The 26982-nt window shown below is 35.0% G+C and overlaps 2 protein-coding genes across 2 annotated transcripts; one reads left to right on the top strand and one right to left on the bottom strand.

The window, feature by feature from the left end:
- Window positions 1-98: 98 nt before the first annotated feature.
- On the top strand, window positions 99-4492 carry LOC128990292 (uncharacterized). The gene is made up of 5 exons (XM_054412618.1): window positions 99-420; window positions 951-1207; window positions 3334-3485; window positions 3987-4198; window positions 4416-4492. The coding sequence occupies exons 1-5, from the start codon at window positions 105-107 to the stop codon at window positions 4460-4462; spliced, it is 984 nt and encodes a 327-aa protein (XP_054268593.1). The 5' UTR covers window positions 99-104; the 3' UTR covers window positions 4463-4492.
- Window positions 4493-6018: 1526 nt separating this feature from the next.
- LOC128990491 (polycomb protein eed-B-like) lies at window positions 6019-25340 on the bottom strand. The gene is made up of 8 exons (XM_054412863.1): window positions 25078-25340; window positions 17996-18138; window positions 16867-17038; window positions 9421-9556; window positions 8410-8573; window positions 7178-7417; window positions 6861-7013; window positions 6019-6302 (listed from the first exon to the last, which is right to left on the bottom strand). Exons 1-8 carry the CDS (start codon window positions 25138-25140, stop codon window positions 6099-6101), a joined length of 1275 nt encoding a protein of 424 aa, XP_054268838.1. The 5' UTR covers window positions 25141-25340; the 3' UTR covers window positions 6019-6098.
- Window positions 25341-26982: the final 1642 nt, after the last annotated feature.

Below are 26982 nucleotides of genomic sequence, written 5' to 3'. Positions count from 1 at the left end.
TTACCAACTGTAGTAAACACTACACTACACTAGCTTTTGATAAAAATGTTGTGATTTTACATATTTATTTTCATTTTCTGACTTTTTACCTTAGGAAGCAGGCCATGGATCTAGTAATGCAAGGGAGGACTGGAATAAAACTATCTAAAGAAACAAAAAACCAAGAAGGAACTTATAGTTTTAAAACAAGAGAAAATTGCCAAGATATTTCAATGGAGGACAACAATGTAATCGAAAATATTCCTGAAACAAGTGAAGAATACACTCACAAAATAAAAACAACTTTTGATCCTTTACTGAAGAAGATTTTAGAACCATTAAAAGCCAAATCCTTCCGAAAAATACTGTATCAAAATTGTCTCATTGATTCTCTTATCCGTCACAAAAGCTTCTGCCCGCCAATAGATGTTGAACAATTGTGTAAGTACATCATTATGAACGTTTGTCATCTTTAGTGATGTGTCAACACCAAATCTCAAAACCATCAAAACTTTAGAAAAGTTTTGGTTTCGAGATTCGATCACCGAGTTTCGAGAGTCAAAAGTTTTGAAATTGAAGATTTTGGCAGTTTTATTTTTGAAACTGCTGACATGTTTTGTGTCATTATTGTTAATAACTAACACTGTTTCCACACAAGTTTGTAGTAATAGAGCAAACATATCAACCTCTAATGTTTGTAAACTACAGTAATAATTATTAAAACATGACAGAAATTTGTTATTTATCTACCAACCACCTTAACTAAGGAACCTTTAGATTTGTATTTTAATGGCTAAACTTTAGAAACATTCAAGATATAACTACAAACCTTCAACCATGTTTATTTTGTAAAATATGTTTGCCTGGAAGCAAGGATCAAATCCACCAGAGAAATGTGAGTTTCTGAACACCCTGATGTGAATATTTGTAAAAAAAAGAGTTTTGGTTTAATTTTTTTTATTGCATTCTAGCTGAGTCACAAGCACTGGAGTTGATGTCTCTACTGGAAGATTTGTGGAAAGAGATCATTGAAGGTTTGCAAGCCAATGACATTCTGCACTGTCTGTTGAAACAGCTGATATTACATGAGGACCAGCTGATGTCCAGTCAGCTGTGGTTGAGGCTTGTCAGTCAGCTGATCGCTGGTCACCCCCCACCCCACCCTCCTGGAACCCTTGAAGTATCTCAAATGGTCATTGAGGCCCTACCTACTGCAGTAAAACCTGAGGTATGATATAATTTTATACCCCTTCCCTTAAGTACAGTCCCAATAATTTGTTTTCCACCAACCCTTGTGTTTATGGGGATCTTATGCCCAGTTTATGGAGATTCAATCTTCTATACATTGTGCATTGGGCAGAGTATGGTCATGTAATGCCATATTGACTTATGAGGTGAATATTACAGTGTTGGGAAGTAGCGCGCTACAAGTAGCGACGCTACAGTAGCGCGCTACTTTTTTTGTAGCGTTAGCTGTAGCTACGCTACTTTTAAGATTTTGTAGCTTTAGCTGTAGCTAGCTACATTTTTAAAGTAGTTGTAGCGGAATTTTAGCTACTTTTCTCGCTACATTAACATTTGTTTGAGATAGTGATTTAATCATAACCTCAACCTTACGTGAAACAACCTCTTTCAAACTGAGATTTTCAAAAAAATTAGGCCTACTTTCTTGGCTTCAAACAGCTGGTTGCAGCCGTTTCATTCCCTATTACAACGTTGTGTGGACATAGAGGCCATTAAATGAGTGTTATCCACATTGTTGGCTCTCATTTCCTTAATTTACTACTCTATGATTACTGTCACATAAAATAAAATCGCTAGATGCAGACGACGTTTAAACAGTACCGGTGACAAGAGAAGCTATTGAATTGAATGCTTGCAAGTGATTGACAGGACAGGGGAATTAGTAATCAATTTAGTTTCTTTATTATATCGATAATGCTTCAACTTGGGGTTTAATGGAAACCAACACACCTTGAAGTAATGAGAAAGCTGGTCTATCGACCTTTGCTTCAGCTGTTGATTGTGGTTTATCATCACAAGCCCTTCCTTGGTTAGATTACGAAGATTTTTCAAAGGTTTACTAAATTAGCAAAGAGGAAATTACCTGATGAGATTTAAGATATGCCTAGACTACATGATAATTGTAATGAAAAAATCTCCATATAACATGAAACTTACATTGAAAAAATAGCATAGTTTGCTCCTGCTAACAGCTCTTGTATAGGACTGAGGCTATGGTTTAAGACGAATACCAAGTTCAATTATTATGAATATATCTGTTTAGTCCTTGCAAGAACAAGCCTACTATAGCCAACTTGTTACATAGCCAAGTAGGCCTACATGTTATTTTTACTTTACAAATTTCATCATGTTTAAATTAAAAGCCGATTTCAGGATAAGTTGCTGAATACTGTTTTCTCTACCAACTAGGTTGAAGCACAATTTGCCCTATGCATAATGACAATAAAGGACGATTTCTTGACATTGAAAAGTGTTATTCGTAGAATAAGTAATTTATCACTTTAAAAGTTATAGCAATGTTGTTTTTAACATTAAAAGTAAAGAAAGGCAATAAACTCCAATTTCAGTAGGCTAGGCTCTGTAACACAAAAAGTATTTTTAAATAATCTTTTTGCAGTTTTATTGGTCTTAATTGTTGATATAAAACATCTATAAATGAATCTATATTAAATTAATAAAATTAGCTTTTAAAATATAGTTTGGTTGTATGTCCTTTGAACTTAATGAAAATTACATTTTAAGATGCTTAAAAATAATGCAATATTTAAAAATAATTACTAAATATGATGGGACACCCATCTATTTGGTTCTGTTGTTGTAATGTTAGGTTTATAATGCCAACAAATTAAATACAATCTAGGAATAATTTGTTTTCCAAGTAATGTTAGATACAATACTGACATTTTTTTTAATGTTTGTTCAATAAAAATGTAGTTGCAATTAATTTTACATTTACCTAATGTGCGTGGAATAAAAATTAACGTCTTTGGAAAAGTAGATAAAATTGTAGCTGTAGCTACATTTCATTGTAGTTGTAGTTGTAGCTAGCTACTTTTTCGGAACTGTAGCTGTAGCTGTAGCTAAGCTACTTTTTTGGAAATGTAGCAGTAGTTGTAGCTAGCTACATTTTAAAAGTAGCTTCCCCAACACTGATTTCAATACATTTTGACAGTATTAGGAGGCATGGGTAAAAGATGAATACCAAATTAAATCATATTGGTCCTTCATTTTATTCAGGTATTGATTACGGACATTTTCTTTGAATGAAACACAACAGTGTAATTATTGGGTTTTTTGTCAAATTAGGTTTAATTTTTTCATGCATTTTAGGTGTTAAAAATAAGGGTAAATCTGCTACATATGCGGTATAATAAACCTATGGAACTGAAGTCAGCATCAGCAGATGAACTACATGTGCTGCAAGAGTTGGGTAGGAGAGTTTTAGATCACCCCACAAGATTCACCACCCAGTATTTGCACAGGTAACTGAAGACTAGATGTGTAATTGCCTCTCCAAATTGTCTTTCACAGCTTTTGTTCAAATTCTAGGCTAGGATTTTGAATTGTAGTATAAAAGTATAAAAGCTTGTAGTAAACAGCTAGCTTATCTTAGGAGGCAGGCAGAATAGTTTTATTTTAAATTCTTTTATATGATAATTAGTTTGATGTTTTAAGATTTTAATGTTTTTTCACTTTTCACTCTCTACAAGCAATTCACAGATTTTAATTTTTTTCTCTTATTTAATATAATATTGGCTACATCTGGGACCATGCTATTGGTATATATACGGTATGTTTACTTGAGTATTCAAAAGTCAGCGATACTGTTTAATCAAAATAATTCCTATAAACAATCTCTCAATAATTTTATCAGGTTTTGAGCATGATTTCTTTTCAAAAAACTCATCACCAGAACATTCTCAAGAGGTAAACAGTTCATTCTGTTATAGTAGTGGTCCTCATTATAATTATTGTATCTCTAGTTTGCTGAGCCTGTGGGAACCCCGGATGAGTTGGGAGACGAGAGAGAAACTGTGTGCTCTGGCGAGGATATACAACGGACAACAGCCTCTGAGGAACCCTCCGACTCAGGTGTACACCTCCGCGTCTTTCCTGGGGGAGCAGGAAGAGAAGGAGGAGGTGATGTCCACTGAGAGTGCGGACAGTCAGTCGTCTCCCTGGACACTGTATACTGGTAAGTCCTAACGGAAAGTCTAAGATATGGTCTTGATTGTGCTGAAACTTAAGCTGACCACATATAGGTGAACAGAAAGGTTGGTTAACTTAAAACCAAGTTTAGTATATTGTAAAAATGCAGGAATGTAATCGCTCTAAAAAAAAAATAAAGATTTTAAAAGTTCATTAAAAATAATTTTAGAGATGTGTGATTAAGATGTGTATTTTTTTGGCAGGAGATGCAGATTGGAGTCAAAGTGCCTTAGGAGCTTTACCACAGTGAAAACTACAATAAAGGAGTTTTTTAAAAAAAGGTTATATTCTTTATACCCCAAATCACTATCCTTATACAGGGTGTCCCGGAACTCTCTACCAATATTTTAGGGCATTGATCCTGGGTAAGAAACGTACCTAAATATCATATTTAAATTGTCCGGAAGTCCTTAGTTACTCACACAGCCGCCATTTTGTTTTTTTCAGTTATTAATTTTTTCCTAAAGAATGGTTAAACATACGGAATGGAAACTTTGCACAAACATTTATGACAACTAGACAAAGCTACAAAAAAATTATGAAGATTTTTAAAATTCATAAAACAAAATGGCGGCCATTTAAATTTTATTTCTTAAATAACTCAAAAACCATTGATTTTACAAAAATGTTAAATGGCCGCCATTTTGCTTTATGAATTTTAAAAATCTTCATAATTTTTTTGTAGCTTTGTCTCGTTGTCATAAATGTTTGTGCAAAGTTTCCATTTCGTATGTTTAACCATTCTTTAGAAAAAAAATAATAACTGAAAAAACAAAATGACGGCTGTGTGAGTAACTAAGGACTTCCGGACAGTTTAAATATGATATTTAGTTATGTTTCTTACCCAGGAGCAATGCCCTAAAATATTGGTAGAGAGTTCCGGGACACCCTGTATATAACACGTGAAGACAATTTCTACAAAACACTACTCTTCCTTTGATAATGGACGGATTTTTATAAACGATGTGTCAAAATTAAGTATTTTTTGTGTAGACCAATTCACCAATTCCTGTAATAAAAGTCCTCGGGCTTTGCCCCAGACCATCAAAATCCTAATGTATTTCTTATGAAGAAAAGATTTTGTTTACTTAACACGGCGCATAATTTGTAATATTTACAAATGTTCATAGTAAACACATGATACACACGAGAGCGTTCATTTTCAGTTTCAATAACTGGAGTGGAGGGATTCTGTTAATCGGAGTAACTTTATTTAAAAGTTTGAGATTTTGATCTCGGCGTGACTTGGTCTATTTTCTATCAAAGACTCAGAATTTCGGTAAAAATCCAATTTTCCGAATTGTTGATTATCCGAATGGGGTCCGGTCTGGTCCCAATTGATTCGGTTAGTTGGAGTTACTCTATTCAAAAGTTTGAGATGTTGATTGGTTATCTAAGACAACTTTCTGCAACCTATGTAATTTCTGAAAAAATCAATTCACCCTCAAGGAAATTATTAAGCTGGTTTCAAATCAACATTATTGACTCAAATTACTTAACAATTTTATCTGATTTTTAGGGGAGCACAATACACAAAATGCACAAATAGTTATTGGAATTCTGTTAATTTTAAAATTAAGTTGTGAAAACTCAGTGTTGTCTGCTGGTATTGCAATGACATCACAGGTTTACAGTATGATTATGGATCAAAAATGGTTTCTCTTGCAATTTCGTACTGCTTTATTTGTACTGTCTCAAAAATAGACTGATACATCCAAAGTTCAAAACCAGGCAGTCATCCCAGATGCATTTTACATTAACAAATTCATTTAATGAATCGAGGCACAGGGAAAAAATCCACACCCATTTAAAAATGTAAAAATTTAATGTTAAATCTTGACATGCTAACAGAAAAAAGTTATGACTTGTACAAAAACGTGAGCACCTCAAGAGGTGAGTTTATCCCACCGCCAGATGGTTCCATCATCACACACTGCGAGCAGCACCGAGCCGTCGCGGGAGAGGCTGGTCTGTCGCACGGCTGAGTTACATCGTGGGTGAGCTAACGTAGCAATCCTCGCTTGACCAGGGTCGCCAACACTCAGGTCCCACACAAACAAACGTCCGTTCTGGTTACCCAGAGCCAGGTACTGCAAGCATAACAGTTGTCAATGCACAACGTTGTGGGGATTGTCCCTAACAGCTACAGTATACACTTTGTACTGTATAATAATATACAATAAAGCCTAGTATTATTGTGTTCTAATTATAGTTTTGGTTATTCGATGGTCATACAGCCCATAAAATTTATTCTGCCCCATTGTTCATAAAATGAAACTAAAACAATAGTGCTTGCAACACAATTTGATATTTCATCCTAATATAAAGCTTCTGATAGTATACCGGTATTGGTGTATCCATCATGTATTCATTCTTTCAAACTTGATCTCTAAGCCAAGTAATCTCTCCAAAATAAGAACGGAAACATAAAAAATTACATTTTGATTCTGCAATAGTTTCAATATTAAATGCATTTGTATATGAATAATGTCTTACAAACCAATACACGTCAAATAAATTACTTGTATTTCAAATTTGCTTATATCTTCTAAAACCTGGTGAAAAGATGTGTCAACTGCTTAAATCACATCAACTTTTGTTTGCAAAACTGGGCTGTATTGAGAAATTTCTTAGATAAAACCACTTACTTTCTGCCAGAAATCCATTCCAAAGCGTATGAACCAAATTTCACACTCTTTGAATTCAAACTTGTGTACGATCTGAATGTTTGTTTCATTAAAGCGAAGTTGGTCGTCTTCTAGTCGACCTGGTTTCCAACACACGATGCAGTTTTCACATGACTGAAATACAACGAATACAGCCATCAAATAAGAATACTAGGTAGCCTTTTATAAAAGTACGACAAAGAAGGGTAAATGTTATTTCTGAAAAAAGGGACTACTACTTTAAATTTCTTACCAATAGGCTATGAATGTTTTTCTTGTTTGCTCAAGCAACAACTCACCTTAGACAAAATGAAGTTGCCAAACCATCTGACACAATCCACATAGTTTCTGTGAATATCTCTTGTGGAGAAGTCGGGGAAGTGTTCTTTGAGGGAGTCAAATGGACGAGTGCTGCGACTGGCGTTGAAGTCATACGAGGCTACCACAGCCTCCTCTATGTGATCTTTGTCCAGCCTCCACAGCTTGAGTGAGTGATCCATGCCACAAGACATGATGCGCTTGCCGAGCAGGTCAAAGTCCTGAGACAACAGATTTCAAAATATACATTTTGTTTTGTCTTACTGAAGGGATTGAAAATACTGGTTAACTTCTTTGTGAGCAGAAGAAAAAATGTTACCAACCATGAAACTAAGATAGGTCTATACTCTCATTCGTGTTGTATAGAGGTAATTCTAATCACTAGAGTGCTGTAAAGAGTACCAGACAGCAAAACACATTTAAATATTACTTTAGGAATTGTTTTAACAAAGGGTAGAGTTTAGCTTACCAGAAAAAAACTATACACCTAGAGGCTTATAAATACACAAATAAAAGATCACAAAATCAATTGGCTTTTCTTAATATTATATCATTGAGTATACACGTACTAAAGTAGTCACTCAATGGAGGTTATCGTTACCGGAACAGCGCTATTGCAGAGTAGCGTGCAAACTACTCCACCTCAGGCTTGTCGGTAAAGCAGTTTGGTTGTTTTTTTTTAATATTGCTTTCATTGTACGTTGTAAAATTTGTTTATTTGTTCATAGTTTCGTTGTTTTATAATAAATTTTTGATACTAAATTATTAAAAGGGCCTCAGAGGCGCACCGCACTACCGACAGACTACCCTGACCCAAGCGTCAGCGGCCCGAACTACGTTGCCAAAATCGCCTTCAGATTAAGCGAATTTCCATTTACCTGGCTTAATTTCTACAAAGATATTCCCTGTAAATATTGTAATTTTTTCCCTATTTAAATAACATTAAGTTAATTTTAATATGAGTACCTAGGTTTGCTGCTACAGGGAAGGCAGGTGTGTTTTTGTTGAAATGTTGATAGCTTAGTATGATTGTTATTGGTTTGCAAATCCTGGAATACTTTACAATTGCTCGAATTCGAGCAAAATGAACACTAGTTATATTTAAATTGAGACAGAAAATTTACTCAAAAAACAACAGTTTATGCTTCTCCTTACAGTAGCACATTTTTAATTTTTTAATCCCATGGAGCAAATTCCAACCTGTTTTTCTTACCGCACTCAAAACTTCGTCCCTGTGTCCCTCAACGCCTCCGAAAATTGCAATACAAACGTCAGTCTTGATGTTCCACAGTCGCAGAGTGTGATCCTTGGACACAGACAATAACAAGTTGGGGTCCCGAGGGTGAAACTTTAACTCGTTTATTGCATGACCGTGACCTGGGAACAGGCACTCAGATAAAGAAAGGTATTGTACACAAATTCTATTCTAACACATATGGATTTCAATTAAAGTACTGTAATGTAGCTTTTGTATCGATTCGAAAAATCATACTTACACTATGTAGGTGATTTTTAAGAAACAACCCGTCCTGCATACCCGCGTTCAAAGTTAAGTACCATTCCCCTCTCCGACAGTCGTACCACAGTATAATCGGGGTCGGATCGGAAGGGTGTATGACAAGTCTCCGCCTTAACGGATATACCTCCCTTTGAAGTTAGAATGTGTCTTCCCAAATAATATTTTCTTTTGAAATAAAATCATATTACACTGATGAAATCACGGAAGTGTTAAACTTCAAAAGATCCATTAATACGATTTTAATACTATTTAAAGGTTCTTCCAAAGGAAGGGATACCATATCTAACATACTAATAATAACTCCGATGACATAAAGTATGGGGGAATATTTTATTCATTGAATGATCAACCAAATTTTGCAACTAACGCAATTAATATCATTATTGTTTTTACACTTATTACTCTTTAAAGAATGCTAAATGCTCAAAATATGTATATTTCACCTAATTTATCGCAGTTAGATGAATTAACGTAAGCCTTGAAAGTAACCGTCGATTTCGACGGGTTTCACCTAGTTATCTTTAATAGTTTATAGTTTGTTAAGCCCCATGTAAAACTTGCTAAAAATCTGATTTGAAATCAAGAATTATCAAGTAGAGACTTTTTACCATAATGAAAAAAAAGACAATTTGTTTGGTCCAGAGGAAAATTTTTCCCCAGAGATTCGCTGTTTGAATTGCACATTTAAAACTTGTATGGACTTACCAATGTAATGGCGGATGCAAGACATGGATGCAGGGCTGAGTATCCTGATGATACCATGGGATCCGGCAACTGCTAGGAGAGGTTTACCACTCTCCTCCTCATATGACCAGGCACAGGTGTAGAAGTTTTCATCTGCCTTTATTGTTATTAAAGAATAATAATTTATTCATGTCTACAACTTGGAAACAAAATTACAAGCATTCTATTAGGCCAGTAAAATTAGATAAAAATAATACATTTTGAGGAATTAATTCCCAGCAAGCTGGAAATCGTTTTAATACCTTCATTTGGTCCCAAATGAGTGTAATCTAAGTTTGCACTGTTCTAAGAGGTGAGCTTACATTATGGCAGCCTAAAATAAATTATTTTTAAGCACTTTTTTCAGTTTTTTCCAAGTTGCTGAAAAACAGTGTGTCGGACGCAAACAACGTCCTTTTAATATCAAAGAGGTTTGAATTCTGCGTAAAATGAGTATATAAATATCCAAATTCGGTTAATTAGTATAGCCAAAATATTAAGTTTTAAATGTATATATTTTTTTGTTTCATTGCATTTTACATTTTGCGACTTTCCAGAACCCCATACTATCTTTGAAAGAAACACACCCATGACCATTTCCTTTTCATACGGAGTAAGAGTGGGGAAAACAGCTGATCAAGTATTCCCAGCTGTTTCTAGCTGTATAGTACAGCAATATCATTGCTAAGTGGCTGTCATCAGTTACTTTGGAGGTAAAGTTATTATAAGAATTTTAAAAGTAATTGAGGGCGTTTACCAATATTTGTATTCGTTCATGAAAGTGTTATAACGTAGGGATCTGTTATCTTTATGATATGAGAGGCAGACTCTCTGTGGCCAAAACAGCTTACTTCGCACCGGTAGAGTCGCATCTTAGATATGGCTTGACAGTGTGGGGAGGAACTTCAACAAAAAATATGAATCGAATTCTTGTCCTTCAAAAGAAAGCCATAAGAGCCCTTGCCAACCTTGTACCACCACAGACTTGCTGACTAGCATTCGCAAACCTAGGAATCCTCACAGAGGTGTCTCTCTACATACTTGAAACCATTAAGTATGTGAATGAAATAAACCCCCCAAGAAACCAAGACCTGCACCACTACAACACCAGTCATGGCTCCAAATTTGCACTACCAGTTCACCGAACAACTCTTTGGGAGAAAAAACCTTCCTACACCGGCTGCAAGCTGAGGAACCATCTACCTGACTACCTGAGAGACCTGACTGGCAACAAGCTACACCAGGAGCTGAAGAAGTAGCTAATCGCAAGACCTTTCTACTCAATAAAGGAATTTTATGAAAATTAACATGTACAATTCACTATTGTATTGACACTATTGTAATTCTTAACGAATTAACAATAAAGAATATTGTATTGTATTGTATATTAAGTTTTGTGTTTAACATGTTCGGACATGAACGATCCTAAGTATTTAATCTGTTTGATTTTAATCATCCTAGGCGTTATACTCACACCACTATAGCAGCCTAAAATAAATTAAATTTCAAAATTTTATTTTATCTTTTGCTTGTAGCTCAAAAATAGTGCACCAGACAAATACATAAATATTCAAATTTGGTACAGTAGCATAGCCAATATCTTTGTTAAGAAATAGATAATTTTTTCATCTTATTGCAAACCATATTTAGCCCGGAAAGTCGACACCCCATCATACCACTGACCACCATAAGAAAAAATCTATAGAATTAAAGTTGTATAGTATAATATAACACGTTAAAAAAGTATTTCAATTGAAAATTTCACTCATTTTAAAAGACTTAATTTTGCATAAACCTTAAAATCGGGTTCCATAAACTGTCCTCTTGGCTGCACATCCAACATAAATGTTAGGATTTATCTCAAGCTGCAGTGGATTGTCAAAGAGACTGTCCTCACCTGTTTCTGCTTCTGCAGTGTTCGGTATGTGGGACACACCCTCATCTTCAAACTGCTGAGTTTGAGCATGACTGACCATGGCAGCTAAGGCAAATTGTTGAGCATTACATATCTACTTTTCGGCAGCTGCACTTTCCTGTACACCTCTTTGTACATCTGCATGACACTATATTGAGGATTTAAGTTGGAGCTGGATTCTTTGTGTTTATGGTTGGGAGTAAACCATGTTCCGCCATCCTCCAACCCCAGTTGAGTGGATCCACTGGTCTATCATACCAAAAGCTTTACAGCCCCCAGCAACGTGTTCTTCTCAAGGAGTTTTATAATCTTCAACTTCCCTTGGCGATAGAATACAGATAGTATTTCACCCACTGATTGCATATAGGAACAGAAGGTTCTCTTTGACAGGAGATAGAAGTTGAAATGCCTCGGAGAGTAAAACATGTTCTAAGAGGTCCACATTCCAGATTTCCTGAGGTAAAGGTTTGAGGAATTTGGTGCTTTGGCGGTTAATAGGACCAATAGATCTGTGTCCTATTCAATTATTATGACTTTCGCAAAGTTCTTAGCCATTTGAATGGCAGTGTTGGCAATGAGGGTATCAGCATCCTCAAGAGCTTATCCGACTTCAAACCCCTGGAGCACTTTCTCACTCAACATGGAGATAAGCCGTCCTTTGGTGTTGTAGTTAGAGAGAAATAGTTCTTTCAGCATGGTTGCAGTCAAAATTTTAGTGAAAATTACGTTTGCTAAGGATTGCTTGATTATTATTATCATTATTCGTTGTTGTTTCACAGAAGTTGAGGCCTCAACATGTAAAAGTCTATCACAGATAAAATACTCAGGATTGCATGTCCGAACATGTTAAACACGAAACTTAATGTCATAAAGATAACAGATCACTACATTATAACACTTTCTTGAACGAATACAAATATTTGTAAACGTCCTCAATTATTTTTAAAATACTTATAATAACTTTACTTCCAAAGTAACTGATGACAGCCACTTAGCAATGATATTGCTGTACTTATACAACTACAACTGCAAACAGCTGGGAATACTTGATCAGCTGTTTTCCCCACTCTTACTTCGTATGAAGAAGGAAAGGTCATGGGTGTGTTTCTTTAAAAGATAGTATGGGGTTCTGGAAAGTCGCAAAATGTAAAATGCAATGAAACAAAAAAAATATATATTTAAAACTTAATATTTTCGCTATACTACTTAACCGAATTTGGATATTTATATACTCATTTTACGCAGAATTTAATCCTCTTTGATATTAAAAGGACGTTGTTTGCGTCCGACACACTGTTTTTGAGCAACTTGGAAAAAACTGAAAAAAGTGCTTAAAAATAATTTATTTTAGGCTGCCATAATGTAAGCTCACCTCTTAGAACGGTGCAAACTCAGATTACACTTATTTGGGACCAAATGAAGGTATTAAAACGATTTCCAGCTTGCTGGGAATTAATTCTTTGAAAATTCCTTATTTGACTGGCCTATATTCTTAAAATGCATTTTAACGTTAAGCCTACATTTATATTATAAAAGGTATAATGTTACCTGGATCTGCCAGAGTAATCCAAATGCTGTCTAACGACTACGCGTTTCGAAGCAGTTAAGCTTCATCTTCAGGTCCTCAAGAACATGTTTCACTCATCAGAGGTCGTCAAATAAATATAATTTTTACACATACATGGACGGAGAATAGTTACTGTAGGCCTACGAACCGCATATGTCAACGTTAGGGTACTGGTCAGTGCAACCCCTTAGCGAACTGAGTTAATGTGCCACCATCGCTCGACCATCATTATCGAACGAGTATCATTATTGAATTGAATTATAAGCACACATCACTACTAGCGCCAGTGGGTTAGCAGTACGGCTTCCTAGCCGTATAATGCTGTGACGTACTACACACTTGACTTATCTTAAATGCGTCAATGGCAAGTATATGTGTCATTTATCCTAATGATGGTATGAAGAGTAAAAAAATAGTTTTTCTAGTTTAACCAAGTTTTTTAAACATAATATTGAACTGGCATTAAACAACTATCAGAAAAGGTTGATAGGTTGTAATAGGTGGATAGCAAGAATTACCATTATTGTTAGTTAAGGGGATTCACCACTGAAAATAGGCAAAAATCATAAAAAATTAAAAAAATTTTTTTTTTCATTTCTTTGTACATTGGACCCTATTACATCCAAAAAGTATGATATAAGTCATGTCTGAATGTTATTTTCATTAAAAAATATATATTTTTTGTGTTATTGCACGTTCACGAATTTTTAAAGTTTAATGTATTACGGTATTACGTAATGTTTCAGCTTAGGTTTTATATATCATATGATTTTGTGTAATATATGCCTTTATTTACAAATAATCATAGCTATAAAAGCCTAAAATAAAATCACACCTTCATAAATTTACTTACTTTTATATTCTTTGTAATGCACAAAAAACCATATGACATCAACTGTGGAGTCAGATGATCAGCTGATCCTTAGTCCAGTTGTGCAATGTCAACAAACAACTGAACTGAATTTATTTTGTCTGATGTTTTGGTTTTTGTGTATTTGCTAGTGATAATTTTATAAGCTAAAATACTAAATATGGGTAGAGTGAAAAAAAGTAAAGTAAATACTGCAGTGCGAAACAAGAGAAACATTTTGAAAAGGTATGAAGTGAAGCCCATAGAATTAGTAAGTGTTGAAATGGACATAAGTGATGAAAGTGAGGTTATACTTCCAGAAACTGATATTTCTAGGCCTAGTACTTCTGAGTCAGGTAGGAATAAGCCTACTGGTGTTTTTGAACAACCAACGGGTTTCGCTCTTTACGAAAGCTACAACATCAAAGTGGATGTAGATGAAAATGCACCTAAATATGTGTTGGTAGATGGAAACAAGCTGACATCATTTTTACAAAACTTCAAATGTCCTCAATGTGTGGGTAACTTACAGGTAAACCAGTTGCCAGCTAAAGGCTATGCAAATTTTTTCAATGTAAAGTGCAGTGACTGTGAATACGAAGATACTCTCAACACGTCTACAACAACCAACAACTGTGATGAAAATTCGACTCGACAGTCGTTTGACGTAAACCGTAGAATGGTTCAAGGATTTTTAAGTATTGGTAAAGGACACAGGGGTATGGAAGCTTTCAGTATGATAATGAATATGAAAGCAATGAACAATTTTGCATACAACAAACACATCAAGCAGATACATGCCAAATACGATAGCGTAGCAAAGGAATCATTGGAGAAAGCTAGACAAGAGGTAAGAAAAGCCTATTCAGTAATAGATAATATATCTTTGGATGAACCAGAGCCCATAAACATTGCAGTCAGTTTCGATGGAAGTTGGCAGAAGCGGGGGTTTACCTCGAAAAACGGAGTGGGTTGCTGTATCGATGTAGTAACTGGCCTTGTAATCGACTACGAAGTCCTATCTAAATATTGTAGGCTTTGTGAACAGAAGAAAAAAGAGCTTGGTAATGACTCTATCCGTTTTAGGGACTGGTATGCCCATCACAAACCCAATTGTCAACAGAATTACCATGGATCTTCACCAGCAATGGAGACAGAGGCAGCTGCGCGAATTTGGATGCGCTCGGAGAACCACGGCTTCCGCTACACCACTATTGTATCTGATGGTGACTCTAAAACATTCAGCCACTTGACTAATATGAATATTTACAAAGATCATACAATTGAAAAGGTGGAATGTCTGAATCATGTGGCAAAGCGCCTTGGCACTGGTCTCAGAAACATTGTAAAAGACAACTCCGGCAAGGGCGAGCCTCTGGGTGGGAAGTCGTATGGTAGCTTGAAGGGAAGCACAATTGACAAATTAACTACCTACTATAGGAATGCCATTCAAGGCAATTTAGGTGATGTAAAAAAAATGAAAGCAGCAATTTTTGCTACTCTATCCCATTGCTCGTCAACCGATGAAAAACCTATGCATGGTAAATGCCCACAAGGATCAGAATCATGGTGTTTTTACAACAGGGCTATTGCTAAGGGTGAAACACCAGAGGCACACCAAGTAAAAATAAAAACACCTTTGACAGAAAGAGTTGTATCTAAGATCCTCCCCTTATACCAACGGCTCTCAAGCGATGCATTGCTCCAGAGGTGCATTTCAGGAAAAACGCAAAACGCGAATGAGGCACTCCATGGAGTAATTTGGACAAAATGTCCTAAGACTTCTTTCTCTTCTAAAACAAGACTGGGAATCGGTGTTAGTGAAGCCATATGCCAGTACAACACTGGATACAACCAAAGCATGCTTGATCTGCAGCGATCAGTTGGTATAAGTCCTGGAAGATCGACCGCAAGAATCGCGAAGAGTTTTGACAAAAAGAGGCTGAAACTGGCTCAAACCAGAAAGAAGATGAAATTTAGTGAGTACAGAAGAAAACTGAGACAGGCACAAATGGAAGAAGAACAGAGGAAGATACAAGAAGAGGGCCAAACTTATGGTGCAGGAGAATTTTAAAATGCCCATAACGGCGAGTGATTCAAACTTTCCGATGGATTAAATTTGGCTTAGGCCTAAGACTTATATATTTTTAAATGTTTCTCTGAAGTAGGCCTGTTTGATATTTACCTATTTTGTGAAACAATAAGATAATGTAACAATAAAATAAGTTTTTTCCTTATTTATCAGTTTATTTTAATTTATATCATTGATTACAGTACACCTTCTTATTCAAATGCGGTTTTCCGCAACATTGAAATTCCACGTTTTTCAAGACAAAATTTGATATATCTTGAGAGCCACTAAAGGTACATTGTTGAAATTTTTACTACTTATTCTAGACAATATTAGGCAAATATTTAGGTAGAATTAGGTATCTAAGGTAATTAGTTACTGAAAAATATTTTTTTTTGTTTAATAATTCTTTTTTCTCAAGAAAAATTATATTTAATGTGTCACAGCAAAAAAAGTATCCGAGATATTATTATGAATCTACCTAAATATTAAGTTTAGATAATTATCTTTAAAAAAACACCAAATTTATCAAAATCCATAAAGTGCTCTCTTCAGAATATCGATTTTTTAAAACCCTTACAAATTGACCGAAAAATCTCTATTTTATTTTTTTTTCCACCTATAATTTGAATTTAGAAGTAAACCACAATTTTTCTATTTTTTTTTACATTATACCCTACTAGAAAAAAAATAGTTTCACCACTTTCCTCATTAAATAAAAAAAATCACCCTTTTCAGTGGTGAATCCCCTTAAGCGTATCTATGAAAGGTTTCTCAAAATATATTCTGTATAATTTAGGATATAGAAAACAAACAAAAAACTTGTTGTAGGCCTAACTCATTAAATGCAATTAAACCTTAAGGCCCTGGTTATTAGCTTTCAAGGCAAGTGTTTGTACATGTAAGTTAATGAGGTTTTGTTTTACATTATTTTTTAAAGATTTTCAAATGAAACAATGAAATCCAGATTGTATTTGTTGTAAGGGAAGTCTATACCGTCTAGGTTGCTTGTTTCTAAAGGATACATCAGGATCAGCGTAACATTGCAGCAAAGTCATCCCGCTGTCCTGGGGACATTCGTAGATGGACACTCGGTTGCTGCCGACACAGGCGAATATCAACGGCTGTCCCTCCTTGAGCAGGTGATTGAACTGGACCCCAAAAAGGGGCATGCCGTGGTCTTCTTTGATAAAACATCTGCAATAAAAATACGAGATTAGGCTTTCATTTATTTTCAGACACAGATTTTCAGGAAATTTTTTAGTAGGTAGTTTAAAATTTTTAAGATATTTTGAAAAAAAAAAATAGAAGGGTTGAATTTAAACACATCATCATAATAAATGTATAATACGGATAGTTAGTAAGGGGACAGATACTGCCGTTAGTAAAGAGCAAAAGGATAGATTTATTTAAACACATTCTCCAATAACTACAGAATAGATTTCAATAACCCACTAACCTAAATACACGTGATCATAAATGCTTGGATCTAAAGTACAAAAAATACCAATGAAAATGTCAGTCATAAATCTGCCACAACTGGCATTTTAAGTTTAAGTTACATGTACATTTTTAAGAACAAAATAGTTAGTTTATGATATAAAATATGAACAAATGGTTTTGAGTACAATATTGAAGTTTAATTTTGGCCTACTAACATGATTCGAAAAGATGTTTCTTATATTTGTAATATTCTAGGTGAAATATATAAACCCCCGGTGATTAATTTTATTTGGGTTTACAGTACAGGTAACATTGATAGGACTGTGCAGAACAGATAACTTTCTCCAGACTAACTTACATTTTTAGAGTTTCTATAACAAGTCATTAAAAGTAAAAGAAGTATCACATACCGTACCTACAAACTCCTCAAATTTGTGAGATTTCTCAACACTTCCAACCCTTAGATGGATATGGAGGTAGTGTTGAAGATAGTCAAGTAACTGTTAAGAGCTTAAGATAAATGGAGTAGCCTAATAGTATTAACATTACCTATACATAAATTAAACATTAAGAACAAGCCTATGTGATGTTCTATTTTTTTGGTTTAAACATGAGATAAGTTACTTATGTTAAAATAATCGTTAACTTAAACAATAGCTTTGTAAACAAACAAAAAATTCACACTTTCAATATGATAAGCAACAAACATACGTAAATTTATATCCGAATTTAGAAGATTTATTGTTCACAACTTTCTGTCTCCCTCTTCGGCCCTTCCTCCCTCTGTTGGTTGGGGTCTCACTTCGGGAAGAAGTATTATCTGTCGTCCCACTTCCAACACTGGATGTTTCATCCTTTAAAGTCAAAACATTAAAAAGATTAATCAATTTGTTTAAAGATCAGTACAAAGTGTATTGAAAACTAACTTACAGACTTTAAATTTAAGTTTTTATCAAGACTACAACCAGACATAATGTACTGGTGTCAAAAACAGCACTGAATTCTGTTAAATACAAAAGCTCTTTAACAAGCTTAACCGGATGAATAAATTATTCTTTTATGTCACATCAAATATTACAGCCACCAAATTTAAATGGAAAAATATTGAATTTTAAAGGCAGCACACTTTTAGGATAGCACATCTAACTTAGGGTAGGTAACAATTTTTTAATCAAGATTGGATAACTTACAGCTGGTCCATAGGCCTACAGCTGGGATAACGCTCCTTTCACACTATAAGGTTTTCGCCATTCAATTGAAAACAGTACAATTTCACGCTATTTTTAGGCGATGTTTCTTCCCTATTAGCCTGATGGTTTCAAACTGTATGACAAGATAAATGTGTTTACCATATTACAATAAACGTTAAGTTTAACAGTGTCTAATTGACAGGTCCGATTGAAAACGATAAACATTGCAACAGTCAATCTATTTTTGCACTGGCTGGTGGGCTTCCGTTTAATTAAAAACCGTGCAGTGTAAAAGCTTGCATTCCTACATGCACCACTGACACACAGCCATGCTGCAACAACTCAGGTTCAGTGGCAGTAGACGGCTGTAAGACAACACAGGTTTCTGTCCTCGCCATCACCATGTAGTGTGAAAGCTCTCATTTTCCTCTTTATACTAGTACCAACTAAAAACAATTACCCGTAAATTTTTTTATCTTACCGCAAAAAGTGTACAGTGTGAAAGAAGTGTAAGTTAAGGTATCCAAACCGAAGTGAATATTAGAAACATTTTATCATTGCTGACTGATAGAGAAGACTCTCTCATTTAACTTGTGTAATTTTTACAACATGAATATAAACATATATTGTAATTATCAAATCTAACTTGGACATTCGTTAAAATTGAGGATGCACTTTACTTTAGGTCCTACACTCATTCAAATGAAAATATCGATATATCGATCGATATTTTAATTTGAATGATTGTAGGACCTAAAGTAAAGTGCAGCCAAAATTGATTGCTAAGAAAGTAGAATTACTAGAGGAGACATAACTAAAAAAAAATAAATGTCCACAAAAACTTAATGGGGTTAGGATGTGGTGGGGTTCCCTGTACTTCATGCGTGTACTTCATTCCTTGACTTAAATGGCGTAAGTTACCTGAACAATAAAAATAACTTAATGCAATTGAAGGAAGGTTTATGCAGTAAATAAATGGTTAGAAAAGTGTAGATTAGACATTCAGTCTATAGGCACTATAAGTTAGCATTTTCTGTGAATTAGTGAAAACTTACTATCGATAGCACTATCGATAGTATCGATAGTTTGAAAATATCGATAGTGGGTCGATAGTATTTGACTATCGAAAAAGCTATCGATAGTTCTTGTGAAGGCTGAGGCTGGCGTGTTGGCGTCGTCTGTTCCTTGCTGATGTCTGTCTAGTCCTGTCCTCACCTCATCACTTCACTTCACTCCACTGCCAAACAAACAGTTCAGCGTTGCTTATAAATAAAGAGGAAGTTTTGAAATTGAGCTATCGAATTACCATACTTATTGATAGTTTTATGAACTTAAGTTACATTCTGCCTCGTATTGTGTACAAATAAGGGAGTTGTAACCGTCTGATAATGATTAATGTTGTAGGCATTTTTGTTGACAAACGAATGCTCGTATCTAACTTGGTAAGTAAATTTTCGTGTTACTGTACTTGGCTATATTTAGCCTAGCCTATAATAATTATAGTGAACCATAGGCAATGGAAATACTCAATTCTGATCCAGTCTAAGGTAATTAATTAGACTCTTAAATAGGCCTGATCCATTAGTAGACCCAATTGCTAATCTTTACTATCTATCCAGTTTGATATTTGTTTTTGTATAAGTTAAAGGTTCCTTTAACTTGATTTCACCCCTTTAAATTATTAAATCTCTGAGGTCTAATGAGTGATGTTATGGTAAGCATATTATTGTGGTAAAAGGTAAATATTAAAATGACTTGCTCTTGAAGAAAATATTTATTGACATTTAGGCCTACCAATCTTTAATTTACTTAGTGAGGGTAAAAATTTTTTAAACTGCTCAAATTATTACAGGCTATTTAATGCTTTTGCATAATGGCCAAATAAATCATTGAATCAAGTTTCTTGATATTGGTAGGCAGATATATTCAATAATAACAGTTATGTGGTAACTTAACTTATAATAAGAACTGTTATAGTGACAGTAGGCCTATTATGTTTTTAGTCTAGAGGCCTAAATCACAACCGTCTTGATATATATTAAGTCTTATATATTGGTCAACAAGTTACCCAACTTAAAGATATAAAACAATATCATAGGTACCTACATATAGGTAGGTTGTGTTAATATTTTATTACTGATAGTCCATATGGTACTTTGGTATTAAGTTTAACAGATAACAGATGCCACATATTTTACAGCCCACTGCGGCGGTTATGTTAGGTTGGGCTATCATAAATAGCCTTTGTTTGTAGTGCTTTCCTCGTTTTGTTCTGAATCAAACTAACTTATACAAGATGAGTTTTACTTTCTATGATGACCCTACCTGACATAACCGCCGCAGCGCGCTATATGAGGGTGGCCTCCGTATAATACCAAAGTCCTAGGCCTATTTTATTTTTGTTGTAGGCCTAAGTTAGTTTCTGGATAGTTTTACTAATGATAAGTACCGTTGGTTTTGCAGGAAAAATGTCTAGATTGAAGTCCGAAGTTTGGAAATATTTTATAAAGGATGCAAGGAATCCAAAGTTCGCAAAATGCAAAATTTGTGACAAACAGTACAAATCAAGTGGCAACACCTCTAATCTAAAAGACCATCTGAAGCGGTTTCACCCGACTGTATCAAGATTTAACGTAGGCCTACAAGAAGAGGAAGAAGATGGTTGTGATGATCCTGACGCAATTACACTAGTAGATCCATGTGCAGGACCATCGTCTGGGGGTGGAAATTTACCCTCCACGTCAGGAGCAAGGAAGAAATCAAATGAGGTACGTCCATCTAAAGGTATTAATCGTGGGATTAAGGACTACATTGAACGACACAAAAAATACGATGATAACAGTCTAAAAAAAAAACAGCTTGATGAAAGCCTCGTTGAAATGATGGTGGAGGATCTCGAACCTTTCAATATTGTTAACAGGAAAGGGTTTCGAAACTTTGTGTCAACTTTAGACCCTAAATACCAATTACCAAGCAAATCCTATTTAAAAGACGTTCTTACTCCCAAAAAATATGATGAATCAAAAGAAAAACTTAAATCCTTGTTGGAAAAAACTGAAAATGTAGCTATTACTAGTGATATTTGGACATCACCCTCAAATGAGGGCTACCTGACAGTTACATGTCACTTCATAGACAATAATAAACTGCGGTCAGCAGTACTGCAAACTGCCACGATCGAAGGGAGCCACACAGGCGAGGCTATTGCAAATGAATTACGTAACACCTTTGATCGTTGGAACATTAGGCATAAAGTTGTTTGTCTCGTAACCGATAGTGGGTCCAATATGATTTTAGCGGCTAAGATATTGAACCTTAAACATCTCCCATGTTTTGCCCACACCCTAAACCTCGTAGTTTCTGATGGTTTAAAGGGCAATATTGAAATCGAAAATACATTAAAAAAAGTCAAGGCAATTGTAGCACATTTTCGTTCAAGTACTTTGGCTGGTGACAAGCTTAGAGAAACGCAGGTTACTATGGGGAAAAAGAAACTAAAGCTTATTAACGACACTCCTACTAGGTGGAACAGCACATTGCTAATGATTAGACGAATTATAGAAGTTAAAGACTGCTTAGCTATTGCTATGAGCTCACTGCCTAATTCACCTCCTGCACTAGCAGCAGAAGATATTTTATTGCTCCAAGATCTGGTGGAGGCCTTAGCGCCTTTTGAGGTTGCTACCGAAGTTATTTCAGGTGAGAAATATATCACAGCCTCATTAATTAATCCTCTGGTTGCTGGACTCTACCAGCATTTAATGGGAGCCAACCAAAACATTTCAACGGATAAGGGATTACAATTTCTTAATCACTTACAAGCCAAAGTTATTGACAGGTTGTTTCCTTATGAAAACAAAGATATAACTGCAATAGCTACATTAATTGACCCCCGTTATAAAAAGCTCGGTTTCCGACGAGCAGAAATTGCTATTAGTGCAGCTAAAAAACTTCAGGGTGCTGTTACTGCTGAAATAAGAGTGAATAAGAGGCCTACTGGTCCGTCACCTCCAGCTACATTAACATCTACATCCATGCCTGACACAGCCACAGACTCCAATTCCCTGTCACAGTCTACATCTCTGTCTCCGTCACCAAGAACCAAAAAGAAGAAAATCGACCTGTTAAGTTTTGTTACTGTTCTAGCTGAAGAACAACATACCTCAACCCCTGCTCAAACCGATGGCATAATTTTAGTAAGGCAGTACCTAGAACATAGAGTTATTGACCGAGAACGTGATCCGATCGTCTACTGGGCCGATGTGAAAGAAGAAGACCTGCCATTGGCCAGATTAGCTAAGAAATATTTGTGTATTCCGGGATCCTCTGTTCCTTCAGAGAGGATTTTTTCTAAGGCGGGGCTCATTCTTACAGAAAAAAGAAACCGACTTAAATCAAAAAATGTAGACATGCTAATATTTTTAAAAAATAATGTGTGGATCCTTAAAGAACAGTAGAATGTTAAATATATACAGATTAGGCCTATATTGGCAACCAAATCTAAGTTTTCTTGCCAGTTTTTGTTGGGTGGCTTTAAACTTGTTTTGCAGACCATATTGAACTGTTTACTGTTATTAAATTAACTTTAAGTTAGGCTAAATCCATCTATCTTTTACATTAGGGCCTAAATAATTCTTATTGCCTAAAAAACTAGTCAGGAATAATTGCATTCAAGGGTTGACATTGGTTCTTCATTTGTGTGACTTCAGTTGACAATTAGTGTATCAGACTTGAGCTAATTATAGCCATACACCTAATTGTAACTTGTTTTTGGTTATTATTATTTGATTTAAGTGAATTTAAGCCTTTAACTATTTAATTGATATGGGCCAAGGCCTTATTTGTATAGATAAAAATGAAATGTTCCTACAGGCTAGTATGAACAAAAAAAGTTTATGAATAAATGGTGATTGAAGTATTTTGGTTCGGTTTGCTGATTGTTAGTTGGTTTATATTGAGTAAATAGACTATAAAGATGCTGATGCATCATGGCAGATGACACCAGATCTAGCTAAAGATTTGCATTTATACATAGTGGTAAACTAACTTCTACCTACAAGTATAAAGATGGCTAGGAAACGATCATAAAGGTAAAGATCAATATAGCTTAAAAACTTACCTTTAACGCTGCTTACTAAAATGTATTTTGTCTAATTATAAGGATTAAGCTAGTGTAAAATGTGGTGTTTAAATGTGTTTTTATTTCTTTGATTTATTGAACAATTAGGCCTATTATAATTTGTATGTTTCTATTAATTCATATGTATTGTTTATAACCCCAGAGGTAAAATCTAGGTTCTTTTTTGTTTAGGTTTGTTAACTTGATAAGTTTGCAGCATTCTGTTTCTGTCACATTTCCTATTATTTCTATTAATTCATAATATGTAGGTTATTTTTTATATCCAGGTATAATATACCTAGGTTCTTTTTTGTTTAGGTTTGTTATGTTAACTTGATAAGTTTGCAGCATTAGGCTAATCTGTTTCTGTCACATTTCTTATTTTATCTATAAATTCATAATATGTATTGTTTATATCCAGAGGTAAAATCTAAGTTCTTTTTCGTTCTAAGTTTTTTGAGCAACTAGGCCTACGTACAAACTTGGTAAAGCTGGGGCATTTAAGTTAGTTGTTAATTTAACTAGGTTTAATCAACTTATAAGTATTTGCCTTTTAGGTTGTCTATTACAATATTTTAATTCATATTTTATGCCATGTAAAGTTAATTCTATCTGCTGTTTAGTAAAAATAAATAAAATAATGCCAGAATTTTCCTTTTTTTTACTGCTTTAACCATTATTTAACCAAAATAAGTAATTGGAGAATAAATAAAAAATTATGTTAAAATTAAGAAAAGGTCATCAGTTTTAAGGTGTGGGTAAGTTTATATAGGCCTAATTACTAAAAAAATCTACTGATATTGATATTTTCTTATAAATATTGTTCTACTGTACTGTCCAAAAGTCAATACGACCTGCTGATTAGCTGTGAAAATAAATTAACTTAGAATTATTTTTATTGAGATGAACTTAGGACCTCATGGTCCTTTCTTACAGTTAGTTGACCTCTAAACTGTGCTTACTGCACCTAACCCAGCTCAGGACAATTTAGAACCATTTCAAACGTAATCAATTTGCAGGCCTTAATTAAATACTTTAAGGCCCCAAGGTAACAGGTAAAAGGTAACGGTAATTATTTATCTATATACCGGTAAAGGTTTCCTGCACAATTTCAATATACTGGCTTCCCAATGAAATTAAAATATGAAAATTGGCTCAATAACAGAGTTTTTTGCAGAAATCTGCATGTCTACTAATTTCATTTAGTTGGTAATGGTAATAGATGTTAGCTTGGAAACCCAAACATTGGTTTCGTGAATGGTATTCTTCTTTAGTAACTATCGATAGTACTATCGATAGTATCGATAGTTTTTAAAAAACTATCGAAAACTATCGATAGTGTGACTATCGATAGTAAGTTTTCACTACTGTGAATTGGGCTCAAATAACCTAGGCTTATTTTGATTCTTGTGCTCAATGACAATCATCTACCCAAACTTTGAACATAATTTATTGATGTTAAATAATAAGTTAGGCCTACTTACCACATCATCGCCTGAATCTTCAGTATTGGTCGACCCTTCAGAATTAGCTTGGTTAGGTTTCATCAGGTACCGGTGAAAATGTTATCTTTATCACTATGAAATTTAGTTATGAGGTAAATTTAGAATGACGCCAACATAACGTCAATTTCAAATTTTAAAAATTGATAGGCCTAAGTGACTAAGTTATATTTTGTTTAGCCTTGTACAGTAGTTAGTAACAGTATTCTAAACTCTTTCCCAATCAATCAAATCAAATCAACTGTTTCAGTTTCAGAGGCAAAGAGGCGTCGGATTAGAGAGTCTAAACCTTCGCTAAATCATCACGATGTTGTCCCCTGGCACTGCGGACCGCAGTGCGGAGTGGGGGAAGCAAAGCATTCTATTGGCTGAGGGAACACCATTACCGCAACGATACGATTTCTAGCCACCGGCCTCGGTGGTCTAATGGATAACGTGCCGGTCTGAGGATCTGAAGGTACCAGGTTCGAATCATCTCGGTAGCACTAACTTTTTGTCTAAGATTTTTGCATTATCAGCAAGTTTGGTTAGGTTATGACAGTTTAATTTGTTAATTAAAACAATAAAAAATTCAATTTGAGCTATTATAATTTTAGAACTATTTTTTTTCTATTAGTAAACCTTGTTCGATTTTTCATTATCAGCAAGTTTGGTTGGTTTGGTTAGGTTATGACAGTTTAATTTTATAATTAATAAATTCTAAAATTGAATTCAAGGCATTTATAATTTTATTTTATGAACAGAACTATTTTTTCGATTAGTAAACCTTCATTCGATTATTATTTTATATATTTTTTTATATAATCAGCATGTTTGGTTGGTTAGGTTAGTTTATGACAGTTTAATTTTATAAATATTCATTTTTTAACTTATTGAAAAACTGCAGCATAGGTTTATGCATGTAAAACAACGCGGGCTTGTTTGGACGCCGTCTAGAGGGGAGGTGGAGGGAGAATCATTTCCCCCACTCCGCAGCGCCAGGGGACAACATCGTGATGATTTAGCGAAGGTTTAGACTCCAGTGGCAACGGATTGGGCGGAAAGAAAACAATAACAAAACACTACGAAATAGACAGTTGTAGACAGTATACGAAATATGAATACACTCAACTGTGGTTTGGGGTTTGGTTTGGTTACTTGGTTTTGGCATAGACTAAAGGAGAATAAAAGGCATTTTTATTCTCCTTAGTCTATGGTTTTGGTTAGGTTAGTGGGATGGGAAGGGGAGTTGGTTGGTGTTGGTAGCCTGCATGGTTTTTCGAGAGGTAGTGAGTTGGAGTGGAGTGTATTATCGTTGAATATATTCATTCAATGGTGGTATGGAGCGAGCTTTGTAGTTCACAATGGTTTTAAGTTTTAAACGGTATGATTATTGTCCCCACCTTATTAATACTTATGAAGAGGTTGGCAGATTTTCTCTGCCTGAGAAGAATACAAGTGAAATCGCTGCCTTAAGCCTTGTTTTCCTAGACGCGGAAGGGGAGCGCGGAGAGCGGAAAAGTGATTAACATGGCGTTCCGCTCCGCTTCTAGGAAAACAGTAACATTAAAATTACCTAAGACCAGAGGAGTCCGCTCTCCGCGTTCCTCCCTCCGCGCTCCGCTTCCGTCCGCGCCTAGGAAAACCCAGCTTTTAGTTTGTGTAAATCGCATTGGTAGGCTCTGTTCCAGAAATGTATTTAAATCGGAATCTTACCCCCTGTTTAGATATAGAATTTGGCGAGGGTAATTAATTTCGTACATCGTAGATCTGTTTATAGTATAATCAGTTAACTATTATTTAAATTTGGCTTGATGTGTAGGGCTGGATAAACTTGAATGAGTTCACGAACCAGCATGATCGAGATCGAAAACTATGGAAATACAGGTTGGTATGGTGGTTTTGTGG

The sequence above is a fragment of the Macrosteles quadrilineatus genome, unplaced genomic scaffold, assembly GCF_028750875.1.
Source record: "Macrosteles quadrilineatus isolate MER2022 unplaced genomic scaffold, UCM_ALF_1.0 Scaffold_3__2_contigs__length_128488019, whole genome shotgun sequence".
NCBI classification, from domain to species: domain Eukaryota; kingdom Metazoa; phylum Arthropoda; class Insecta; order Hemiptera; family Cicadellidae; genus Macrosteles; species Macrosteles quadrilineatus.
Note: the sequence above shows the minus strand (reverse complement) of the source record. Positions and strands in the feature narration are given on the sequence as shown.